Source organism: Perna viridis, chromosome 7 (genome assembly GCF_037379345.1).
Source record: "Perna viridis isolate PV_CMFRI_1.1 ecotype Kerala chromosome 7, ASM3737934v1, whole genome shotgun sequence".
Taxonomy (NCBI): Eukaryota; Metazoa; Mollusca; class Bivalvia; order Mytilida; family Mytilidae; genus Perna; species Perna viridis.
In genome coordinates, this window is record NC_142451.1 from 42,087,496 (window position 1) to 42,110,610 (window position 23,115).

At 31.7% G+C, this 23,115-nt stretch overlaps 1 protein-coding gene across 7 annotated transcripts in view; it reads right to left on the reverse strand.

Moving 5' to 3' along the window:
* Window positions 1-23,115, reverse strand: part of LOC148612762 (diacylglycerol kinase beta-like) — a 93,766-nt gene that overhangs the window by 65,683 nt on the left and 4,968 nt on the right. For 2 of the 7 annotated variants that reach the window (XM_088594481.1, XM_088594484.1), the window contains exons 2-5: window positions 15,433-15,596; window positions 9,039-9,139; window positions 7,498-7,553; window positions 3,267-3,642 (exon numbers count right to left, since the gene is read on the reverse strand). In XM_088594481.1, coding sequence (XP_088450607.1) covers window positions 3,267-3,642; window positions 7,498-7,553; window positions 9,039-9,102 — 496 coding nt within the window. In that variant the 5' untranslated portion in view covers window positions 9,103-9,139; window positions 15,433-15,596. Of the gene's footprint in view, window positions 1-3,266; window positions 3,643-7,497; window positions 7,554-9,038; window positions 9,140-13,272; window positions 13,374-15,432; window positions 15,597-20,457; window positions 20,608-23,115 lie in introns of those variants that run through there. The other 5 variants (XM_088594486.1, XM_088594482.1, XM_088594487.1 and 2 more) reach the window with 5 other exon arrangements.

Below are 23,115 nucleotides of genomic sequence, written 5' to 3' on the forward strand. Positions count from 1 at the left end.
ATTCTGAAATTATTAATTATTATCCATAAATATTATGACCTTCAGTTTTAGACCTTTGGTATTTCATAATGCAATTATTGTCTTTTTTTCAAATAACTAACAATATATTCTGAAATTAGTATATGCATTTTCTGTCGTGATTTCATCAATTTTTTTTACTATCATAATTGTAACCCTTGTGAAACGGGAAAAAAACACCTTCAATCATGTAAACACTTCATAAATGCCAGTTTGCAGCTTAGTTGCATTTTTTTTCAATAATTTCTGAATTACTAGTCATTTGCTACCAAGAGGTTTTATATCAATGTTTGATGAGTTCCAATATCTGTTGTCTACAGGAGTCAGTCATGGATAAAAAACTTTAATAGCTTCTCTAAAACACTTGATACACTCATTTCCCCAATTCAGGTTTTCTAAGTCCTGTAACTCTTACAAATGTCTGACTAAAAAAGATTTAAATCCCACAGTTAATTTTTGAGTTATCATCTGACATGTGAAAATAGAGACAATTAGTGGTACATCTAATATGTCAGGAAGATGGGCCAACAAAAACTGGCTGGTGTCAAAACACATTGAGTAACTAATATAAAATAATAAGTAAGTATTTATCTATAATATTACCATATAGCACCTCACAACACTCTTACATCACACTATTTAACTCCCACACACATAAAGTTGTTATTTTACTCTTTATGTTGACATTACAAGTTTGTCATTTAAGAATGCATGAATCTATCTTTACAGTCATAATATAGTTTGTAATCTGTGGAAATCTATTTCAGTCACAAATCACAACTAAATATCAAAACAAACCACAAATTTTATTATTGTGGGGGTGCAGCCCACGGATAATGCAGCCTTCAACAATGGAAAATATAAGGTAAATCAACTGATGTCAAAACCATTGTAAGCAGTCATCCACGGGAAAGGAGGAGAAATTTACAATGAGGGAAAGCGACTGTGTACTACTTTTTATTTATATACAGAGAAATATGGACAATAGTAGCAACAATTGGATTGTATTGTTTAAATACCCCTCCTGTGCACCTGGTCAATGTTCCCAGTTTTTAGTGGAGTCCGAGTTTGCTCATTTACTTTCGTTTCTTTGTACATTTTGGTTATTTCATGTTCTTTGTCGTATGTTTCTGTTTTTCCAGTCTAGTCTTTGTCCCCTGAATATATTTTTTTTTCCACTCTAACCTTAGTTTCCTTGATTACTCTTTCAAAATTTTTCAACTACATCCATCTATGAGTAATTCTTGTAGTTTTAACCATGAAATTTAAATATACTACCCATATTACATACATTGGGATTAATAGATATATTTTCCTAAGAGGGAGAGAACAGGTGGACATGTAGCTGAAAGTCTGATGATTTTTGTTTTCAAATCCTGAAGGTTTTCCTAATTTTTTTCACAATACATTTAATTGGTTGATATCTTGGTTGACTAAAGATCTGATATGAAAATTCTTAGCAAATGATTTTTTTCTATGAAAAAAGTATTTGACTCTATATGACCAGATCTTGGTTTCATAAAAAAATCTAAAGATGAAAATTTCCTCAAATCTTCAATTTCAGGCAATCTGATTGGTCAAAATTTGAGCTGAGGAAGGATTTGAGGAAAATCTTAATTTGAGAAATTTTATGAAACCCAGACCAGGTCTGAAGCAATAATCTTTCACTTATTTGACAACCAGTGATACATTGCTCTCTGTGTAAAAAAAAATCTTTCTAATCCTAAAAACTCTGCTGAGTTTATTATAGTAAACAAGATCATTTAGCACCTTTTAGTACCATCTCTTTATCATTTGCAAAGTGCTCTTACTACTGGAGTATTCAAGTCATAAAAAGGATACAGAACTGTCAATGTACTCAAGTTAATTGGGAAAATATGGCATGCAACTTTATTGCAGTTTTTATATTTGACATAAATAATATTTACTTCTAAAAAAATCGAGGGATATCAAGCTTAAGCTTATGAACATGGACAGAAAGGGCTGGTAGTAATTTGATCCCTGAATGGTTAAGACAGTAATCTGGTTTATTCATGCTGCAGTTCAGACAAGGGAGATTAAAAGCATTCTATTATTTTTCAACAACAAAAATTAGAAAAAAATTGATAACTTTAAATGTACAAAATGTACCTTCATACAAAAGTAGCATGAGGGTCATAGAACATAATATCAATCAGTATTCAACATATTTGAAGCATAAACACATCATACAGATCTACAGACCAGAAACTAGTAAGATCTTAAAGAGTAACTACACTTCATGACATCAAAACTACAGAACTAGTCACCATGGCAACAACATAATCAGGCCATAGCAATATGAGTAGTCAGCTGCTGGTACAAATGACCTAATGAAAAATACAGAAGAAATGAAATGAATTTTACATCTACACCACCCCATGGTGTTGTCTTGAATAAACAAACTATTTGAAATTGGTCTTGGTTATAACATATCAAATGGTTAAACAAGTTAAGTGATTTAAACATTTGAATGATTTTCTAGACTAATGCAATAAAATTAATGCCTACATGTTTAAACAAAATGTGTTTAGAAATGAATGTATGTGTACACTACAGTTTGGTGGAAAATGCACAATCCACAGATGTTGCAGTGTATTTAAGTAAGCCTCAAGACTGAAGTATACAGTCAAGCATATATTAATTTATATAAATTCATGTTTGAACTTCAGGCTTTTGTGACGTGTATTCATACAAATATGAAATACTACTTAAATACAGTTTTTCTTTAAAATATCCATGTGTCATTTTTGTCCAATTTAAAAGACCATCATGTTTTCAGCATATTAATTTCTTTCCTTTACAAATAAGAAATTTACCTTTAAGCACCACACCCACTTTCATTACTTTGGTTTACCTATATTACGTACATTAACCTATACTGACAATAAAATATCTTAAAAATAGCCGTAAAAATTACCCTAGGTATCATTTTCATGAACATGATAGGGCACTTATACCTTTCTGTAAGAGAATCGGGGATGTGAGAAAATGAAAGATAGAATTTATGTATCTTTGTCAGGAAATAAATCAGACTTTTTTTTAAAACAGCTGACAAAGCTAATACATTAATCATGCAAAAATAAAACAATAAATATTTATTTAAAGAAATAAACAAAAAAAATTGAAACCTTTCACCGATTAACACATTTAGAGTTAAAGATAAATTGAAAAGAGTTACATATTTGAACTACATTAAACTGCATGCTGACACCAATTTTTTTGGATACCTGCACGACTACGCTTCCCAGATTCACCACTGTCATGGCGGCTATGACCTTTGTCGCCATGGTGACCAAGTCCATGTAGTTTTTCAGTCAAGCCATGAATTTTTTCAACAAAACCTTGATGTTTTTCTGTCTTGTCCAAGTGTATATCAGTGCCTAGGTGAGTTATTGGGGCACACACTGTGGTGGTGGCTGTAACAGCAGCGACATCTTTGACATGATGAAAGTCCTTACCAGGTGTGGTTGTCGTGGTAATGGTCTGTGGAGGGTCATTGACCTTTTTCATTAGGGACAGGAACAAATGTTTACATAATTCTTCTGGAATCTCAGCTTCCATATAAATATCCATGAACTTCTTAAATCCATCATAGGCAATGGGCTGTAATCAAGTAAAGAGAAAATTAAGTATTTCTTTGAAAATTGAAAGAGTAAATCTTCCGGGTTCGAATGTTTGATACAATTAGGACACCTCTTATTCAAAACATTTATACAATTGAATCATTTATGTTCCCTGTCAGAATATTAATGTTTACCGAATTCATAGAGACAATCTGAAGCAACGACATTAGTACTGCTATCCAAAGGCAATGACCTCTCAACATTTTCCTTAGACAATTACTCATTTTTTTTTATTTCTTCCATCATGATTAAGACAGGTTTCAGAAAGTTTAAAGGACACATAATTAATGATCATATTTCATCAAACAAATCATGACAATGTTATCAACATTTCAAAATTGGCAAAATTTCTTAAATTTCGAACTTCTAGGACCAATTGAAAAAGAAATCACATTAACTGTATGTCATCATGAAATAAAGGTGTATAGGGGTATTAAGTTATAAATATTACCTAAAAATATCAATTTTATTGCTATAACATAAAAGTTGTTCATAATATAGTAAAATATATAAATATAAAGAATAATAATATTCTATGGCATTAATTCATTGTCATGATGTCATAATGGTTCCACAATGTTATGATGTCATAATGGTTCCACAATGTTATGATGTCATAATGGTTCCACAATGTTATGTCATTTAGCATAAACTTTTGAAAATTATAAATTTTATTGTTTTTTTTCGGACATATTTACGTCCAGAAAACTATGTCCACACCCAAGAAACAATTTTATATTTTCACATATGATTTCTCATTTGTGCTTTGTTTAAGTCTCCAAAATAAAATCATTCAACACTTAATAATTATTTGTCAGTTGAATTTTAGGCCAATAAGACTTTTAAAGACCCTTCTCGTTTCGAGCATCCTATTTAACCACATGACACTGTTTAGCCCGTCCAAAGCTGGGAACCTCAAGCCTTTATTACCCTACTGGTGCAACTGGTCCATGCTCTCAGTTTTTGGTGGATTCCAGGTTACACATTTACTTTCGCTTCTTTGTATGTTTTATTATTGTTATCTTATGTCCTTTGGTTGTATCCATTCCACTGATCCAGTACAGGAATCATTTGAGGGGTCAGTTGAGCGCAGACTCTAGACGTGGGAATTTTTTCACTGTTCATTGAAGGCCTATAGACTGCTTCACTGTAAGTACAGCTTGGTAAGGTGCTTGCCTATTTGACACATTCCTAATTTCCACTTTCTTTTCTAGTTACCTACTTTTGCATTTCTATCTTATTTTGATATCTTTCAGTATTAAGAATTCTGGACCAAGTTAAGTAATCATCACTCACTGAATGTTTTCTTGAACTTAAATTTCAAGTCATAGGATTGCTTGAATTCAAAATTTCTGGAATTTTTTATCTATTAATAAGAAAATGAGTCAACTTAGTCTTCAAGGCTAACAAGATATTCATTAAAGGCCAGAGGAAATTCCTTTCTATAAAACACAATACCAAAAGCTCATGTGGAAAAGCACAACCTTGGAAAATGTACATAACAGTTATGTAGCACTTCAGCTAAGGATCATGCAAAATGTGATTCATGGGTAAAAAGCCTACAAATTTTAATTTTTGATATTTTGTTTGAAATGTCATAGTAAACAGAAAATAACGTGTGGTTTTTCATATTACCAGTGCTCTTAGGAGATAAAAATTATACAAATGCACTGTAGATTTCAAAATTAAGGGAGACAACTCTGTAAATGACACTCAAATACAATAGAATCTACTGGATTTTCAATGTTGATTATCTTCTAAGAGCAGGCAGATTTGAATGAATAATTACTCATTTCATAGTATAGACCCACAAACAACTTAATTACAAAAATAAAAATATGTAACCTTTTTTGGGGTGTATCACATTTTTCAGATTTTGCATGGTTCTTCCAAAGACAGCTACTTAACACCATTTAGAAAAAACAGTCAAGCATACATGTTAACCTTTAGCACAGTTCATGTGAGATATTTTCATGTTAAAGCAAATTTTTATGTCAAAAATTATATATTATTGTGTGTTTTTCTTAAAAAAAACATAGAAATTTGAACCAAAAGCCTCCCACAAATCTTACAATTCTACATTTGTCATTGATTTTATGTGAAATTCCCCCCCCCCCCACCACCCCTTTACGCAGAAGGGTTTATAGGTACGATCAAGGAAACAGTTTGTTGGGGAATGATGGAATAAGAGACTTTGTGTAAATTATACAATATGCTCACTTCAATGGAAGGGAGTAAAAAGTCATTCGGAAACCTTGTCAAGGTAATACACATATATGTGCTCTTGGGACCCTCACCAGGTTAAAATTCTTATACGTAAACAAACAATCACATATCATTAGTTTATTATGACTTGAACAAATTATCTGTTTATTTAGAAGTTAAAGCACTTGAAACTATTTGTTTCAAATCTTCCTATCTCCTGCTAAAAGGACAATAAATTTCACTAATAGGGTATTATGAATATTATATAACTGCTAATACTGGTATATACGATTATAGGACAAAGCCTTTCAGCCAAAACAACCAAAACAGCCAAAAAATGGAAGTAAGGAAATACTACAGTACCTCATTATCAATATAACAATAAGGTGAAATCATCTACAGCCAGGACTGGGACGTATCAAGAATTCACCAAACAGGAGGCCTCATCTTGGAGTGGATTTTAAGAGGCCAAGAAATAATGCAGATATTTGTAACAAGGAAAGTCGTCATACTGGTGTTTTGTTGGTTTTTTTTTTTTATAAAATCCTAATATGAAAAACAAAAGAAAATCATGTCTAAAGAAATTATCTTGACATTTATGGGAACACAATAGAATTTTCAAATTTTTGCCTTGAAAATGAGAGAAAATATGATTAAAGTTGGAGGGTGAATGTCTGACATCAGTCCTAAAGACATGAAAGAAACAACACCTATCTTTCCCTAATCCCCACCTCTGGCCTACGGTTAGAGCCTATACAAAGAGGAAAATTATGTCTACAGTCTCCAAGAAGGACTTATATTGAAGGACAAGTTCTTGTCATTGCAGGCACAAAAAACTACATAACAAAGTTGTTTAAATCATAAAAGTCCTCTTGTCACATTTCTGAGTTTATACATGCATAAGAGTATTTCTGTATAAAATATTCTTTTACTAAAGTACATGAAGACCACAGCATGAAGTGCATACAAACTTTAAACAACTGCCATATTTAAAATTTTTAGACTTCAATTAAAGCAACACAAGAGGCCAAGAAACAAAAAAACAAATAATTAATTTTCAATGGCCTTTAGATTTAAACATAAAGGGTGGGTTACATGTCATATTAGTTGGGTTCATAAGCACCTTCAAGACTCAAAGATTACAATAGATAATTACTGAAATACAGTTCATAATATAGGATGACAACCCTTCAGGAACAAATTAAATTTACCACCATGTAGGAGTTATCTGTGACCAGAATAAAATGGTTGAGAATATAGAATGGCTAAATAAATGTATTTTAACACCTTATTTATTTTTCAAAGTGATTGTAACTAAAAATTAAACTACAAAATTCAGTCCTATTTTTAAACCTTAGTTAACAAAAATAACTATTGGTATGGATATGTCATAAATTAATTATGCAAGCCTACATTTCATTTTTCATGTAATGTTGAATTGAAGATGCTTGTACATTGTGAAAAAAAAATTAACAATACCATTTTTCATGGTATGCTATTTCAATATCTCCTTTTTAGGTTTAAAATTTGATTAAGTTTGTCAAGCAGGAAAATGGATTTCTGCAGACCTGACAGGAGTCAAGTACATGCTTTTCTCATCCTCATAACAAATCATCTGGATTTTTCTTACCTCCTCACAGGAGCCTTCAAACTCTTCTAGGACATCCTTCAACTTCTTTGACGAATCTTGTTTTCAAAATAAAATTTAAAAAAAAAACACATAATATATTGCACAGGTCAAAAAATTCAAAAAATCATAAATTCATTGGAACAATATAACCTTCATAATCAATTTGTGCTCAAGTACCAGTCCATATAAAATTCAGACAGAGTCTGTATTAAAGTGATTCATTGTGAAGAAAAACCTACCTAACAAACAATGCTTTTTCAATCTTTATATGCCATATTTTTCCATAACAGTTGTCTTTCCCAAATTCAGATTTGTACTTTTGAAGAAATCATACATTTATTTCCCAATAAAATCAACCAAATTGAACAAAATCAAGAACAATAACTCTTCCAAAGTGCAAATTTCATGTACAATCTATATGTATTTCATCTGAAAAGTGCAATAACCAAATAAAAAACTAAGATGGTCATGTGATCAGTAACTGTCTCTGAACAAGAAACAAGACTGAGTTTGGTGGATTTTTGACATGCATGAATCACCTCCTGTCTGATTTTTAGAAAGACTGGTACTTAATTGTTCTAACCTAAGGATACAGTTCCATAAAGAATCTCATGTTGAGATTTTCCTAAAATCCTTCCTTCACACAAAGTTCAACAAATCAAAACATTTGAAATCGAACATTTGGGGATCCAGGATAAAACAAAATTGATCCAAGCTGTACTACAGAATATGACAATACAGTTTTTGTACATTTAAGATTTCTTTGTTGGGAATTGAAATATAAAAAGATGATTCCAACAAAACCAACCTCTCAAAAAGTTCTTGGGAGTTTAGTACATTAGCCATCAGAAAGCATAAAACTGACATTTGATATTAATGGTTTTTTATTCTATGATGCAATCTATCATTGTGCATGTATGTCGTAGGTACATGTACTAAGTACACATGTACCAATAATCCATACATATACAGTCTTATAGATCTTTATCAATATTCAGTTTCTGGAAATTTAACATGTAGCTCCATCACAGGACGAAAACCCAAAGTCGCTCAATTAAACGATAACTTCAATACATGCAATGGACATTACAGCAGTCTTCACAGTTATCGTTTTAAAGCACATGCCTGAAACTTTAAGTTTATGACGTTTTTCTTTAAATATAATTGGCTTGTTACTCCACCATTTGGAGAAATTCATGAGCCCATAAACCAGTTTTACGGGCCAGGGCATCATTTCATATCAGACTTATGTGCACATCAGTCCCAAAAACAAGTTTTACGGGCCAGGGCATCATTTCATGTAAGACTTATGTGCACATCAGTCCCAAAAACAAGTTTATGGGTCAGGGCATTGTTTCATGTAAGACTTATGTGTACCTAAGTCCCATTGGTTTGTCAACGACATAAATCCTAACAAACCAAAAGGATTTACCTGCCTGTAAGTCTTATGTAAGCTTAAGAGTCGTTACTTTTAAGGACTGTTAAAGGATTTTTATAATGACCCTTCCCCAACTCCAGTTATGTTGGTCTCAATTACTTACAAGATATGTACTCTTGCAGCTGATGAAACTCTGTGGGACTTAGCTTCTGCCACTGAAATGTCATCTTAACATTTTTATCTTCATTCACTTCAAAACCAGTCCTGAAATAGAAAGTCAAATACAAAATGACAGGAATTATTAAAGAAACGACAATGCAACCACTAGCTCATGTTTCTACTCAGGACTTTTTAAGGTAGACAGCTTGGTCAATACTCATTAAACAAGAACATATAACCAAATTATTTTTGAGTTTAAAGTTTCATATCTCTAATACCATAAAATTGATGAAAAAAGAAACAGGGGAAAAAAAGGGATGGTTTCCTTATAATGAACTCGAAAATTTTTGTCTCTTAATTCAAAACACAAATCATTACACTGAAAATATATTGGTACATGCATCTCTCTAAGCATTTTTTTAAAATATTAAGTGACATGAAGATAGGCGGTAGCAGCCAGTTCACCAATAAAATATGTCTGTTTCCAGCTACTCTACCTAATCTAGTTTTTTGCACCAACCCAGAACATTTCATGGCCATTTCGGCTCAGTCTAGATTGTTTCCCTATTAACTCGGTGTAAAATACTTTTGAAAAATAAAATATTTTCCCTACATACCGATCCTATTTTTTCTTGCTAGGAGCAGGAAACATAACTATTATTTTCTTTTGGCTTGACAATAAAACATCAGACAAGTCTACATTAAATGAATTTCTGGTTGCATTTGCATCTAATTTCAGATTTTAACCACGAGAATCCTGAGTTACTCGAGAAAAAGTTTCTTTTAAAACTTTTGTACTCATTTTTCCCTGCCCTTTCAGGGGTTTCAGTATTTTTTTTCAATGCAGGTAACTTTTGTTTTGTAGGAGGTACTTTTCATCATTTTGTTTAATAAAAATGTATGAAATTTTAAAATTATGGAGGTACCTTTCCGTACTTTAGAAGGGTAAGAGTACCTGACTGCCCCTTAATGAAAGGCCTGCCCTTTTCAATGTACAGTCCTGAAGCATACATGTGTAAGTCTCCAAGCTCAGGTTGTTAAGGCAATACAATATGTCCTATACAGACATATTAACAAAATAGCCTTTTGTTTTTCTCACTTTCGAAAATAGAATATTCACATTTTTGTAGGCATGTACGATAATCAACTCACAAAATTAAGACTTGGAAATCCTTGACACCTACAGGTAAGATTTCAATGTTCTCAAACTTACATGAGTCTTGTTAAAGAACTTGAAATCTTACCTTTGGGTGTTAGTGACTTCTTTGTCTTGCACCCTCAGTTGTCTTGAGATTCATAGTATCTCAAAAGATTTTACTCCAACCAGCAGCTATGATTCCACAGTGTGAAAACCTTTTAAAATAAATGTACAGGTACATGGAAATTTGGCAAGTAAGGACTGGCTATTAAAAAATACCTCTCATCCAGAGCCTCACATGAATAAGTACAAGTTGATCAAGAACCCCACAACCCTTAAATCTGATAAAGAAAAAGTTAAAATGAAAATGACATGTTTTTACATTAGCCTCTAGCAGGTGTTGCAGACTCCCCCTCATCTTGGCAAAATTCCAGCATTAAATCTGTTCAATCTTCAAGTATTAGTCCAGCTAAAAGTTTTGCAGAGATGACTAACAGAGTAATCAGATTAAATGGATAAAAACACTAACAAGTTTCAAATAATTATGATTACAGCAAAACATCACCTAACTAACTTCTGCAAAAAAGAATTTCAAGTTACATCAGGAGAACCAGAGAAAGTAGATCTGGATATCCCCTCATTACAAAATTTGATGTACAAAAAAGCCATTATTCCTGACTGAAGAATGCAACATGCACTTTATCTGAACTTGAACTGTATTTAAATGGTTATCTGCTTTAAATATTTGGTTGAGACCTGAGTGATAAAAGTATTTTTTTTAAATCAAGGGGTATTAAAAAATGACTATTTTTCCCTACATATATAGCATGTATAAACATGTACATGTTATACCAGTACATGGATTGTTAACATCAATACTTACACAGTAACCCTTAGTTCAACAAGACAGTAATATCTTATCTATGTGTTTTGTGAGCCCTTTGCCTTAACTTTAACAAGAGTTGTATTTAACTTTAAACAGAGAAAGATGTTGAAAACATTGTAGTAATAACACCAAGAAAAACAAGGTAAAGCGCAGTTTATGTGTACTCTATGGTAATGTTTACCTGCTTTTAACACTTACAGAATGCATATTTGATCAAAGGGACTATTTTTATGCTCCATAAGAAGATGAAAGTTGTAACATAGCACTTGAGAACTTCATACATCTGTGCATGACATTTATATTGTAATAATGGGGATAACCATTATAACGGCTGACATAAATATCATGCAGTACAAGACTTTGTTAGAATACTTTACTGCAGCTTTAAAGCAATTTGTATAGAGATCTTTTTTTTCATCAAACAGTTACATATATCCATGATTCTAATATGATATGCTTCAAAGCTCCTTAGACCACAGCCATGGTAAAAAAAACAGTAATAAACACATGACCAACGTTTTGTGCAACACACAAGTTGCATCTATTTAAAATAAATTAGTCATATAAGAATCAAAATAAATTTTTAAAAAATCCATTTTATCAATGTTTTACCACGGGCTGGCCATTTATGTCACCCGGTGTGAAGCAATGCAAATCTGACTATTTCAGTTTTTTATTCAGAATTCTGAGGTTTGGAACTTTCTTCAGTACAAGGTAAAGAGTATAAGGCCTAAACTACAAAATTATGATGTTGCAAAATTTGTGCATCCTCTAAATCTTTTAAATCAAAGTGCTGTAAGAACTAAAGGTTTTTGATTCTAGTGAAAATTGTTGCATGAACAAACTTTCAAAGATTACACAAAATAAAATAAAAATATAATTTGTGTTTTCCAGATTATTTAGAACTGTGTTTTTCCTAATATGTAAAAACTTAATGTCAACCTGAACTACTGATTTCTGAAAAATAAAAAATAAATAGTCAAACAGTATCCAACTTTTTAAAAAATTTGTTCTATTTCATCTTTTCCCAATTTTTTTAAACCTGCCCAAATCTTAATTTGAATTTACATTCACAAAAAATTTTAACTGAATATTTATCTTCCAAAGAATTGTTTTTGTTATGTAAATCAAATAAATACCCAGTGTACATGTACATTGTATCAGTTTTACAAGTAGTGGGTTCGTCATTTTCTACATTCTATTATTTTCTAAGTGAATAGATTTTATCAAAAATTCATCTTTCTTTATAGCTGATTTTATTGATAAAAAAAACCTTTAGTTCAAATTACCTCATCATTAGCTCTAGTTAATCATGGAAGGTGGAGAATACAAATTTTAGATGGAGACAGAGGATTTCAGGCATAAGAAGACACATAGCTCTGTTACAGTTTTACCAAAATTGACATACATGTATGCAATCTCATCAAGCATTTAGAAGATTAAAGTTTGTTTTTGACTATAAAAATGCAAGATGTCCCCTGCCCATTTCCAAATTAATAAATTCCCTCCCGGTGCACCTGGTCCATGCTCCCAGTCTTTAGTGAAGTCTGAGTTGCTCATTTGCTTTTGTTACTTTGTATGTATAATTTTAGTTACTTTATGTTCTTTGTTGTGTATGTCTGTTTTCCATGTCTGGTCTTTGTCCCTGGATTACATTCTTTTGATTACGGCTATAACCTTGGTTCCCTTGATTACTCTGATAATATGCATAAATTACATGTCCTAACAACCTACTCATTTTCATGAAATTTGGTACACTAGTTTCCAAGGAGTTTGACAGACGGACATGGAAGAAACAATGTCTGCCTACCAAAGTGAATGGAGACATAATAAAACTTGACTTATTCTTTGTAATATGGAAGGAATGGCATTGGTTTAATTTCAGAATAATTTTTAAAATCCAATTATGATTTACCTGAGAAGTCCAAGAGATACACAAGTATGAAACTGCAACCCTAATTTAATACATTTTCAGAGTAATATGAAAAAGATGATTTGAACTCTCTTCAAATTCTATTCATAAATCATCAGGAGATAGTGAAGGGTTAATTTTCTGAAAAATCTTATACCCACATGTATACTGGACATAGTCTTCTACAGATTTCGAAATTATTTGGCTGAAGTTTCATTAATGATTAAGACATAGTTGAAAATACAATGCAAGAAAAGTTGGGTTTTTTTCTTAGCATAAATTCTGTACAATAAGGTTCCTACCTCAAGTTTAATTCAGTATTTAACAGCTGACACCACATATACCATCTATTCCCAATTCTAACATATTGACTAACAAGGGTTACTCTAGTTTAATAGAGGAAAATTTAAACCTATTACATGTATCAGAGATCTTATCAATGACAATCATTTGATGTTTCATGCTCCGTTGAACATACATATTTCCAATCATCATCTAATATTCTGCTTTTTGATTGGTTACATCAAAATTACATCATGTTTTAACGGTTGAATGAATTTGTTTCCACATGAATGATTCCAGTTTATTGATCTGGTGCCTGGGTCAGGGTAATGAAGTTCTTTAAGAGCTTATCAAAAACAGATTTCAGAATGGCAACAAGTATTGATTGTTGAAGAAGAGCTATAATCTTGTTTACACTTGTTTCTATAGCGATAACATTGTCACATGAAGAATTTTCCTAAATACATGTTCTTTTCAGCATCTCAGCTCTCTCAATCATTTTTTTTATTTTTGCACTGGTTACACCTACAAATTAACAAGGCCAACCAACAAAGCTAAATTCAGAAAATCGAAAGTAAATGCACCAAAAAAATTGTAAAGGTAAAAAAACAGATTTGAAAAGCAGACTTCCAGTAACTTTTTTAAAATAGAAGAAAATTGTGTCAACAAATATTGTGCAAAATTTTTAATTCAGCTTATAAAAGCCTGGTTTCATCTGACTGGAAACTTCCTAAACTTAGGCATTCATTTTTGAAGTCTTAATAAAATACATTGTACATGTATCCAATTTCAGTAAGAGATAGGCAGATCAAAGACCTTTCTTATGCTAAAAAATTAGGTTGATTACAAAGAAAATCACTGGAAATCCCCCTTGGGCCAATCTTTCCCAGAACTTAAAGATCAACAACTAATGATCATGTACCTGAGGTAATGAAGTACAATATTTATCAAAGTTATCACCTCATGAAACTAAGAGAAAAGTTGTATTTCTGTATTTTTAATATATTTTATAAAAGGCTATATATTTTTATTTTTGTTATAAAGTTTCTTTATAGGTCTATATGATGAAATAAATGATTACTCTTTCCAATCTGTCTGCTCTTAGGAGATAATCCACATTGAAAATTCAACAGTTTCTATTGTATTTGAGTGTCATTTACAGAGTTACATCCCTTAATTTTGAATTCTATCGTGCATTCTATGTAATATTTATCTCCTATGAACAAGGGTTATATGAAAAACCACATGTTACCTTCCGTTTGCTATGACATTTTAAACAAATTATCAAAAATAAAAATGTGTGCTTTCCAACCATGAATCACATTTTGCATGAATCTTATGTGGAGTGCTACTTAAGATATGAATCATACGAAGCTACAGAATTTGTACTGAATTGAAATTCATTTTGATTGTATGAGGTTTTACATGTATACTGTTGACTTCCTTTGTATCATAGTAATTATCATTTGGCCTATGTATTTATATTATTCAAATACTACTATAAAGTTTTATTGTGGAATCTCGTCCTATGGTAATCATGAACTCATGGTTCATTACAGTGTATCCATCTGTACAATGAGAACTAATTTGTGTCATAATTGTACTTTCCTCTTTTGCCTACCCTGGACTTGACTTTTTATGAGTAGCTCGGTAGGTGTTTCTAAAAACCAGAAGACGCTTACCCTAACAGTACAGTTGGTCCATGCTCCCAGTTTTAAGTGGAGTCAGAGTTGCTCATTTACTTTTGATGCTTTATTGGTATTATTTTGGTTATTTTAAGTTAGGTCTTTGTTGTGTGTGTCAGTTTTCTATGTCTGGTCTTTGTCCCTGAATTGCATTGTTTTGATTTTCACTAGAAGCATGGTTCCCTTGATTACTCTCTGGTGTAACAGACAAACCAGATTAAGTGATTCAACATGTAACAAATTTGACCAAAACTGACTAGTCAAACACATTTGTACAGCTAATAAAAATTGTATCCAGTCATATGTCCAATTTAAATATATGTTTCATTCTCTTCTAGTTCTTTTGTGAAATTTATAAATGGCATCCTGCTAAGCAGTAATAGAATAAAAATATCCAAAACTTCAAAAACATTACAAATCTCCTTAACAGCTTACACAAACATAGTGTGCAAATAGAAGTTATTCTGGTTTAAAGTGTTGAAAAGTCTTACCTACCTTAAAGCACTATTCCAAGAGAGAACAACTACTCTGAAGTGTTCATTTACGTCTTTCAGGCCTCTATTTTCACAGATTTTCTATATAGTTCTAACACTAGACTCCACAATGTTGGCAATTACCGGGGTGATTTACAGAAGTCATCTTTATATAAACACAGATACCTGAAAAATAAACCAATACAATAAAGAAGTAACCTGTTTGTAATACGGTAAAAGTTCAAAAGGTAAGAAATGTAATATTCTTTTACTTGCAGTAATGATTGTAAACTTGACGTTTGGCATTTTTGTACAGCCAGCTAAATTAAATACATGTAGTTCAGCAGATTTGTACATATGCATTTGATTTGTTTTATAATATTTTTTTTGGTTTTTGTTTTTTGGTTTTTTTCTTTGCTATAGCAGTTTTTATGTATGTGATAGACAAGTTTAAGTCTGTCACAACACAGACTTTTTTGTCTTGTACCAATTTTAGTGATTTCTGCAGATTACAAACAATCAAATCAAGCATTAGACTATCTAATTCATTGGGATTTTGCAAAACTGGATGCATGTACCAACAAAATATGTTGTGTGGTTGTTGTCTCTTTGACATATTCACTATATCCATTTTTGTTACATCTTTCATACAGAATCCACTAAAATCAAATTTACATTTAACACTTAGTAACACACAGTTTGGCTAAAGTTTTGCCACAACTGGCTTGATTTCCACAGTAAATAGACCCTTAATGATAATCGTTGTACCGTTGGTCAGTGGATGAGTACTTGTAGAGCATGCTCAATATAACTTCTGCAAAAAAATTTCTTTTGTTCTACCTATGCCCTACCTGACAGAAATACTGAGCATGCTCATTGGGTCTATTGTAAAGGAATTGAAAATTAATACACAGGCCAAACAGATTCCAATTAAAGATTTTTAGGACCAAAACAAGAATTTCCAAACCCTACAACCATCTTAAGTTGGATTTCATGGAAACCATATCAACAGATAGTGCTTATTCTTTTAGTACATGGGTTCAAATAAAAAATGTAGTGGTGGTCCAAGATAGGGTCCATTAATTTCTGACCTAGGACCTTTTAAATTCTTTTGACCTATATTCCAGAATTTGAACCATTTTCATGGACACTTTATTGCAGACTTTTGATTTTCCTAAAGTTTCAGGACCTTCCACTCTTGAAAGTAAATTTGATACCTTGTAGTATGGTCCCATTTATACTAATTGAAGCTAAAAATTAGGGGTAGTTTTTAAAATTTATGTCCCCTGTCCTTGAGCAATAGTTAATGAAAACATGGTTTTCAAGCTTCCAAAGTCCATGACACAGTTACACATGCCTTAATCAATTAAAAATGTCCTTTTATTTCATGTGACATACTTGCATATCTCCTATCATTGAAAATCTTACAAATTTAATGTAATAGTCAATGTACATTCTCTTACTGTATATTACATGAACATAATGACACAATTCACTATACAAGCAGCTTTGACTTCATAAAGAAGGAGATCGAAGGATGTTGAAAGCAGAGTCCAAGCTGTTATTTGCTCATTTTTAACCCAAATTAAGCACAATATTTATAAATTTTCCAAAAATGGGGTTCAAAACCCTGTAACCCTGCTCCTAGATCTGCTACTGAAAAATACTGTATAAAAGCTTCATATAATGACATCCTGTGCACAGCCAAATTGGTCTTTGATCAGTTACAACTTCTACCATTACTTAGGCCAAGAAAAAATATATGTCTGTTTAAGGTTACACCGAATTGAAAAATAGAGTAGGTAAGTAAAATTATATATAGTAATATAATTATATAGACCCTTAAAGGAGGATTTCTTGACTTAAATTGTGCTCAACTAAAAAATAACATTTAAAAAAATATGAATAAAATGTGCTAGGATAGGCAGAAAAAGAGTACATTATGTAGGTAAGGTAATCTTAAACAGACAAGTTTTTTACTCTGGCCTCAACAACAATTGATTTTATTTTGTTACTAAAAGGTATATGGACCATCATAATTTCACAATACATGTTATTTACCCTGCCAAAGGCTTCCATGAAATATTAATATAAATTATCATAGATCAGTTATCGTTAACAACTAATTTGCTCTGCATCATAAAACAAGTTAAACTTATACAATTAATCCAATCCTAGATTAACAGTCCAACTCTTTAAACACAAAAATATCTATCATACATATCACAAATTTGGATATGCTGTACACATGTTTCAAGGAGTAACCTCTGATCAGCAGCATTAGAATCAGGTTAATAGTAAGATCTAAATAAAAAATAATTGTATTCATTACTACTACAATCTAATTAAAATTAGACCTATCAACTGTTCCATTCAATCACTGCATGTAGGATCTAACAACACTTCATTCTACTTTCTGTTCAGATGACCTTTCTGATCAGCCAATCAGAACTCATCTGTCATGATTTGGAAAAGCATTATTGAAAAGGAAAAACCCGAGGATATTGAAAAGGTTATCTGAACAGAAAGTAGAATGGAGTGTTGTTAGATCTTACAAGCAGTGACTGAATGGAACTATTGATAGGTCCAACTTTAATTACATTGGAAGTACTAAAAACCAAAACTTAAAATTAGGACGCCAAACTCATCACCAAGAGGTTTTAAAATTACAAGGAATAACTCCTCAGTGTTTTAGGTATTTTGAAATTTGAAATATTCCAATTTTTTCTTAAATATGATTAATAAAATCATATTAAATTTGGGGTCAGACAAGTCTGACAACTAGATTGGTGAATACCATGAGTGACCTTTTGTCAAACAGCAACTTATCAAAAGTATTAGAAATGTTTTTTAACTGAATGATCATGGTCCAAGTAGAGTTTTCTAGAAACATTCCATAGAAGACTGAATTACATTATATATGTCTCCTGTCCTTAGGAGACCCCCATTTAATTTCAAATCTCTTTTTTTTCTTGTAGCAATCTGAGGAGGATGGGATATGAATAAAGGATACAATAAACAAAGCATGTAGGATTTGTGTACATGAACATGTACTATTCTTCAAGTTTAGATACACGACAGTATATTAATACCAATTAATAGAATCATAGGAAAAAGTCCTCTTACACAATATAAGAGTTAAAAGAAAAGAAAACCATGTAGAATAACACAGACACATAATTCTAGTCCGGGCAAAAAAAAATATGTCTTTTTCCTGCTTCCCTACCTACCCTATGTTTTTGGGCCTAATCTAAATATTACATGGCCATTTTGGCTCAAGCACTGTCAAAATCTAGATTGTTTCCTCATTAACTCAATGTAAATTGTTTTTGTAAAATAAAAAAACCCTAATTTTTTCTTGATGGTAGCTGGAAACATAACTACTATTCGTACACAATGTTTTGTAGAATTGACCACAATTAAGCTTTTATACATACAAAATACACAATGCCTAGTATTTTGAAATGATCTGTATGAACATTCGTACATGAGAGATTCTTTGAAATTGTTTCAATCATGTTAGCCAACACTTTCAATGTTTTCCAAATTTGAGTTATCTTTTTCCCCAAGGTAAGTTAGCTCAAGATAAATACACGTCAACTCTGTGGCTAAATCAATACCAGTGTCACCATAGAAACCAATATATCAGAAAATAATGGATGTATTTTTCTTATTTTTAGTAGTTAATTATCAACTCTAGTCAAATTTAGATAATGAAATTCATTGTATTATGTTGTATTCATCATAGAGTAGAAGCCAATACAAAAATGATTTTCTCGAAGACAGAATGACAAGCAAGTAACTCTGACGCCAATAATTCTACTTTATTCTCTTGGAGATTGGTCGGTATTATAAGTTTTGTTAGCGGCATACGAATGGAAAAATTATTAGTCTATATTTAGGGACAATGAGAACTATTTCCGTAACATCTTATTTTCCTTGTATTCTAGAGGTATATTAAGTAGATACATTGAGATCCTCCTTGTCAAGAACATGCTAGAAATGGAAATAGATGATGTTATGACCATATCATAAATGTAGCCCATGACATGACAAAATGTTAGATCATTATAAAACACTTCCTTGTTGGTCACCATAGACTAAAATAAACATAGGTCATCACCACAGAAATGGAGTCAAATAAACAAGGCTTCAAAAACTGGTCCTTCATGACATGTATGTACTGGTCCAGTCTCTAAATTAAGCCACAAGTCTAACGGAAAACCTAAAATACATTGTAGTGCTTTTAAAGTAATACATACAAACAAGTAAGCCTTCAATGTACACACCCTCTGTTCTGTAAGTGAAGGAATTTATTGAGAGTGCAGATTGATTCAGACAACAACATTAGCCCAAATTTTCAAACTGCATGTTCAAATGTTAATGTATATACAAATATATGTAACGGTTTTTAAGCCAATTATACTTCCTGAGTTTTTGTTACCCAGAGTTAAAAGGCATAACATGTTGTGAAAGTATTATTTTTCGTGAGGTATCAATTTTCATGAATTTGGTGGGTTTGGTAAACCTTGAACTTTGGTTGCCAGCGGAAAGAAAATATTCCTATCGTTTGTATGACTGAGTTGTCAAATCCATGAATTCAAGAATCCACAAACTGATCATTTTCCCCTAAACCACAAAAATTGGTACACACAATAAAAATACTTTCACAGTAGGCAGTCTTCCCTTAGCAAATTTATTTGAAAATCATACAAAAATCAAAACAACTTCCATTTCCACCAGATCTAAAGGTTTCTACATGCCAAAATTTCTTCCTAAAACCTGTAATAGGGTACTTTATAAAAATTGGGGACTCAACCAAAGACGTACCTGCAGGTTGACAGTAAAACATTTAATACTTGGTGTTTAGGAAAAGGCAGAAGCCATGGGTAACAGGCAAACTGAACCTACATGAAAATGGCCAATTCTGTTAAGAATGTTAAGAAAAGGCCAATTAAAGTCTTGAATATTTAAAAAAAAATTCTGAAAACGGCCCATTTCATAAAAAATTCTTTCTCCACTACTGTGTACACTATAAATGCCTTACCAGAATTATACATGTACAAATGTATGTATATGTAAATGCATCCAATATAAATTAAGACTTTACTTCACTAAATCCTCTCATACTTTCCCTCAACATACAGGAAATTGTGGGAGGTGAAATACATATCAATATGAATACACAGCTTTTATCTTACATCATTGAAATTTTTATATTTAAGTTGCATAATCTATATTTGTTTTATGACTGACAGTTTTAAATGGTTGTGACATGAGACATCTTGAAAAGAACATCTGATTTCATATCAACGAGATATCGAGATATGTAACAACTGACTACAGATATTTTTTGTTATCAGAATAGTGTGACCACTGATTAGTTTTTTCCAGGAAAAACTTTAAAACTTTATCTAGATTTCCGAATACTATCTTCTCAAGTGAACTGTTGACTTACTGTCTTCCTGTGTGTGCTACCTTAAAACCTGATGTATGTTTAAGACACAAAAACTTGTTTACGGGGATTTCCAAGCTTTTTTTATCCTAATGGGGTCTGAATGTAAAATATTTTGCACATTAGAAAAGAAATTCTAAAATTGGCAAAACAAAATAAATCCTGCATTTCAATAATCAAAAACACCTGGATATCTTCAAGATTTTTAAGGTATTTCCCAATGAGACAATAGCATATGTACAACCTAAAAAAGGGGGGTAGGAAAATCTGTGTACAATTTTGATTAAAAAAATTAAATGCAGTAGAGTTATATATTATGTATTTTTTTCTTAAAAAATATATATTTTACAAACTTTTTACAATGTTAACCTGTGAACCACAGGGATTATCCTGGGATGGGCCCTTTCAATTTTTGTGGGAAAATGTGTTGAGATAGAATTAAACTGGATATTTATTTGGCTAGGCCCCTTGTTAGGGCCCCATAATAATTTTTTTATTTGTCCCGTATGACAGAATCAAAAGATTTCTGGCCCATTGAAATTTTGCAAGGACCTATCTATTTTTCAAATGCCCCATTTAAATCCTGAATATATGCATAGGCTCATATACAAAATGGACCCTTGGTCCATTTTATGAGCTCATAGTGGTCTAAAGCCAGAAAAACCCCTGAACCAATGTCAAACATTTATTTTGGTTTGTTTTTATTTGTTGATCGCAGTATGACCAGACCAAGCCTCTAAATTAACTTTTTCATCAATATGTGTTACTAAAAAATTAATTTCCAACAAGACCAAAGGCACTTTTACCTGACAGATGCCTTAGAGACTTCATCAGTTCAAATTAAACTTTTCCAGTTACTACCAAAATATTCTTTCTTAAATATTCGACAATATGGAATCAATTTTTACTAAATCCTATAGTGGACAAGACCACAGACTTACAACTGGAAGTAATTGTAAGGCAGAAAAGTTGTTCATACAGAACAATGACAACAGTACTTGATGCTACAATGCATGGTAGAGATGCTTGTCAGTATGAAAGCTCTATCTGAAGTAAATTTTAGTTAAAACTTGCTATAAATTGTGGTAATGGCTGTAAAACTGTCTTATGCCTGTCAATACAGTGCTTATCAAATTTTTAGAGAGAAAACTTAATGGTTTTAGTGCAAGTTACATGTATAAGTGTATATTCATACATGTAGTTATCAAGACATGTTTTAATATTTGTTTCAAATTAATGTTTTCTCTAAATTTCGTTTACACATTGAAAGTAAAAAAAGATATGCTTTTTGAAGAAATCACCTTTATTCCATTAATGTACATGTATAAGTATGCTTGTATGTTTATACACTGTACATGATTCCAGGGGTTTTCCTGGCTTTAGGACCCATTGTATATTGGAGCCTATGGAAATATTCAGGATATCAATGGGGCACTTGAAAAAAAGATGGGCCCTTGCAATTTTCAATGGGCCAGAAATCTCTTAATACTGTCATAAGGAAAAAACAGTTTATAATGGTGCCTTATCAAGGGGCCCAGTAAAATAAATGACCAGTTTAATACTATCTTAACACATTTTCCTACACAATTGAAAGGGCCCATCCTAGAATAATCCCTGTGCATCTTATTCAAGGAGATAAACCTAAGGTAAGGGACATAACTCTTCAAATCAGTGAAATGTATGTATCATATTCAATTCCACCAAAGCCTATCAAACTTTTATTATAAACAGAATGAAATCAGTCCAATTTTCTTTGATGCTTACATGAGATTGATGTATACAAATGTTCTTATAATTTGTAAGAGTTGCATCCCTTACTCTGAGTCTACCTTAAGGAATGAGGTATAGACTAGGTTAGTTGGGTAAATCAAAATCAGACTTATTTTGTCCAACACAGAACACAAAACATCAACAATGAACATACATGATATATACTCGAAGAACTGAAATTTGTACATGCATGTACATGTACATTCAGTGTACATCCAGAACAGTACTTCATTTACAATGTTATCCATAAGTTATAAATGTACATAAGTGTAACATTATCACAATAAATTGCATTTAATATGACATTAAAGTCAAATGTAACTAATACACATGTATATGTACATACATTGTACAGATTGTTCCACTGCATTTAAACAATAATGCTTTGTGAATATGCAGCCATTACATCTATATTTTTATACATGTATATGTACATGTATACATGTAAATATACTTTTGCATTGGAGATATACAGTACAT